General features: G+C 28.8%; 1 protein-coding gene across 1 annotated transcript; it reads right to left on the bottom strand.

Annotated features, from left to right (window-relative positions):
- Window positions 1-3,577: 3,577 nt before the first annotated feature.
- On the bottom strand, window positions 3,578-4,223 carry LOC119684791. The gene is made up of 2 exons (XM_038098915.1): window positions 4,159-4,223; window positions 3,578-4,088 (listed from the first exon to the last, which is right to left on the bottom strand). Exon 2 carries the CDS (start codon window positions 4,058-4,060, stop codon window positions 3,638-3,640), a length of 423 nt encoding a protein of 140 aa, XP_037954843.1. The 5' UTR covers window positions 4,061-4,088; window positions 4,159-4,223; the 3' UTR covers window positions 3,578-3,637.
- Window positions 4,224-4,706: the final 483 nt, after the last annotated feature.

Below are 4,706 nucleotides of genomic sequence, written 5' to 3'. Positions count from 1 at the left end.
AGCATGCCACAATTCGCAACAGCATATAGTCCGAATCTCTAGAACGAGTTGAAGGAATTGACCGTGCCATTTCATGGTTTATTATGTGGATTTTGCTATGCTTGGCAGCAGCCAAGGTAAGGCACTGCACTGTAAGTATTTCTGTGCCAGTGTTAAAGTCATTAGTTACGGTTCCGAAAAATATTTTCATTATTTTTAATTTTGTTACTCTCTGCACTTTTAACGATTTTGCATATCCTTGTTTAGCTTAGCACACATGCGAGTATCTTGCCTCTAATCATAGTTGGTTGGTTGTGCATCAATATGTGGCAATGGCAAGTGAAACGTGTATCTAACTTATAATAGAGTGTTGCAATCTGAAATAAGTTTACAGTTTTCATGCAATATTCTTAATGATGATGATTTTGTGGCTTATGGAAAATTTATATTTAAGCTTACACAATATGATTTGAAGCACTTCATGCATAGATTTGAATGTACTTTGCAATTAGTTACATTATGAATAAGCCCATATGTTCACACATGTCTGGTATATACTTTAGTATACCTATACATACTATACATTCGTATATGTATTTATGAAAGAAAAGATTTTTCTCTTATTATTTTTAATGATATGCATTATGCCTTTGACTGTATACATATGTGCAAATTAAGTTTGCAAATAATTTATAATGTATAGTAGAGTACTGCTGCTGAAATCTTAAAAATATGTACTCAGAAAAGGGAATTAAATTTATAAATATTAAGAAAAATTTAATTTTGTATTATTTTCAAAAAACAGAAAGTGAAAAAAAAAGTGTTGGCGATATATAACGTTCAGAATAAATAAAAACAATAATTAAGTATAAGGAGAACATTAAATACAATATTAATAGAGAATATGATTCTCTCTATGACTCTTTGACCATTGCGAGTAGTGCTATAACGAGAGCTCTAGCTAAACAGAAGATCCCATCCTTTTAAATGAAAGCTAGAATATCTAATATCGAACACTTTTAGAAACGCACATCCCAGTTATTTATTAAATGCTAATGTAATAAAATATCTTATCCCTTTCGAGGCTAGGAAAAGATTCTGGCACCGATCTTGTATAAGATAACAGTCGACAACCTGAGAAATACACTAATAACAACCATAAAAAAATTTCATATAAATAAAATACCAGTAATTATTATTATTGCTAAAGTTTTGATAATATTTGAAAGATATTTTTTATCACCGTGATTTTAATGCATTCGTTTGAAATCTTTGCAGCTAAGATTCGTAGAAAGGTCTCAATGAATAACGTCCAACACACGATAAATTAATATTCGGTGACTACATCGAATCGTTATTGCTTAATTGTACACTCGGCAGCAAGCTCTCTCAATATCACTGATTGTAACTATAACGACTTAAATCATTTTGGTCAAAGACATATTCAACTATATAATCAGTAAAATTTTGAAGAGCAGTTTCCAAAGGTTTTTGCGTTAAGTGAAGTCGAGTAAAATCTCAGTGCTTCATTGAATGCAGTTCTTCATTTTTTGTAATCCCATCATTATTATCATACCTTTTAAAAAAAATACAATAGTTTTCAGCAATACTACTTTATATCAAATTATGAGTGCTAAAAAATTTTAGGCCTCATTTTTTATATCTATAAATTAAATTTAAATAAATAACAACTAATATTATTAAAAAATTAATATAAATATTTATAGTCATTAAGAATATTTTAGTATTGAATATATGTTGTTTTATAAGACTTATTCTTACCCTGTTGAGAAACCCTCTTATTATAGTCAAACATTAAAAGTATATTTTTCATATTGATTGACTCTATTTGTAGAAGTAATCCAAGGATATAAATTTCAATTAAAATATAAATTTTACACCCGAAAAAATTGTTGAAGAATACATGTATATCCAATATTTCTAAGTTGTTGTTTTTATTACCCGCTTAAAAGTTAATAATAAGTGTAGTACGTGGTCTTCGATTTTAATCCAGCTGCTCCTGGGACTCTTTTATTGAAGTTATTAGTAGTTTTTTATAACTTTATGATGACATACATGGACTTGTTTTAGTATATATTGAATAATTCGTTATTTGAATATTTTTTATCTATTAAGCATATAAATTTTTGGTTGTAATAGAAGACCCTTTGCAAGCTTTTATTTCCATAATTTTTATCCTTTAAAAAGCAAAACAGATTTTTAAATATTGATAACAACAGTCAAATATATTCTCAGTAATTAATACATCATCGCTCATTAAGGTTAGATTAGGTTATACCGGCGATCCCTAGTGGATCCACTTAGGCCTATTGGCTCATTGTACAGGTCATTTAACTTTCGAATAACATTTTCAAGTGATAAATTTTGTTCGCTGTAAGTAAATAATTAATTTTAAATCAATTTTCATTTAAAAGATTAAAATTGTTGCTCATCTTCTTTTTTTTTTGCATAACAAAACATACACAAAATTTATTTATGTTAATATGAACTTCTAAAACTCTGTTTATTGCACAAATCCCGCGTTAAGCCTACATTAAGGCTGCGTATCATAATTTAATATACACGAAAAATATCTATTTACGCTCACTTAAAATGTATTTGCACAAATCCTTTGAAATTCATAACCATTTTCCACTCAAAATATTATTATGTCAATATTAAACAACAAACTATGAAACATATCAACTGTCAAACAAATATTGTATTTTCCAATAAGTGTACGACTCACTGTCCGTCGTCCGCCCGTAAGTCCGTTTGTAACTATATTCGCTTCGACTAAAACCCAATCAAATAGTACGAGGCATTGACCGTAGGATACTATGAACACCTAAAATAACAAATAAATACAGCAAAATAGAGAGTCAACAGAAAGACAGAAAGCTGGACAGATGGTTAGAATGATTGGAGACCAATTCAAAACTCAACTAAATTGTATATTTTAAAACGGCTTTTCGAACACACTCACACTCACACACATATATATATATACAAACATTCGCATCCAATTCAGTGGACATTATACGTTTCTGTACAAATATTGACTCAAAAACTTAATAATGCCGCGTCCACATATTGTTTGATGTTCACGCTAAATGCAAAACTGCACTCCTATGCACTTTAGCAAATGAATTTGTAAATCCTATAAGTACTCGTTTCGCATACCGGGGGAGTTACAATATGTTACCAGTACTGTGCGTACATATTTGTCTAGCAAAATTTTTGCTAATAAATTTAATAAAACATTTTCTTTTTGGCTTTTGTGTATTTAGTTTTTGGTAGTAACTCAATAGTTTGGGGTACAGATTAGTTTTAACTGCACTTAAAATGAAATATTTGAAATATGTATGAAAGCACCCTTCATCAATGTTTTGATCAAATTTTCAGATTTTTGTATTGTTGTCAACATATTCGATATATGTGATATGTGAAGAGATTATCGTTAATTTGACAAAAATTGAAAGCTTACATTTTAAATCCTGCTAAATAAAGTTTCGATTTCAATTAAAACGGCTTAAAATTTATTAAATTTTTTTATTCAAATTAGCAATTGAAAATTAAAAACGTAGAAAGTGCATACATATAAAAATTTTAAAACTATTAATTTTTAAAAAAAAAAAAAGACGAACATTATTACTTATTACTCTCCTATATACTCCATAGCATCCGTATCAGACTCGTTATCTATTTCACGAAGCGAATATTGAAGCAGAACTTTTGCAAGTGTGTATTCATCCTTATCAAACATTTTTCTCTTCATAAAGAAACTAAGCTCTCGGTCATTTTCGATAACAGAAGGTAATGACTTACCATTCTCTGGACCGTTAGTTAGAGAAAATGAATATGATTCACCAAAAGTTTGGACGTCTGTAAGCTCATTGTGACGATTTTTGGTCTCTATTTCCGCTAAGTTCTTGTTCTTCGGAATAGCACTATCTTGTATAACCAAAATTTTGGTATTGGTTGCTGCAATATCAAACGGTTCACTAGAAGTTGTGCTCTCAGAAGTTGTCATCTCGACATCAAAAATTTCATCAGTTTTATTTAAAGTAGAGTCGGACATTCTATCTATCGTATCTTTAAAATTTTATCTATATATAAATATATAACATATATATATATATGAAATTAAGCAAAATGTTTTGTTTCTTAATAACTTACAGCAACAAATAAACGTGAAACATTTTTCCCCAAAATTATTAAACCAAGTATTTTTCTGATTTAAAATAATTTGAAAAAAAAAAAGAAATGTAACATAATAAAATGTCACTAGATCTTTTTGATTATTTTTTGTGACCAGTAAAATAATATAGTAGTATATATTAAGTATATAGAAAGTATATATTATTTGTAATATATCATACCATAAATTGTTATAATAGTATAGGCAGCGTGGACGAAAAAAACATAACCTGAAATGGTTCGTAATGTAAAGCCTCGATATAAACGAAATCCAAGTCGTAGTGTTGATCAAATGACCAAAAACCTGAAAATATCCTAGGGAAGCATCCGAAGTATATTCCATAATGAGTTCAAGGTAAACACAAATTCCAAAAAGCAGATCTTACAAAAAAGCAACAAAGAATTAGACTCGAAACGTGTCGAATTTCCAAATATTTTCTTCTCTGATGAGAAAAATTTCTCTATTGAGCAGCTTATAAACTCTCAAAATGATCGTGTTTTTATTAAGTTGATGCAATGTCGAAAAT

This window comes from Teleopsis dalmanni, chromosome 2 (genome assembly GCF_002237135.1).
Source record: "Teleopsis dalmanni isolate 2A chromosome 2, ASM223713v2, whole genome shotgun sequence".
Classification (NCBI taxonomy): Eukaryota; Metazoa; Arthropoda; class Insecta; order Diptera; family Diopsidae; genus Teleopsis; species Teleopsis dalmanni.
This window is presented reverse-complemented; position numbering and strand designations above follow the sequence as displayed.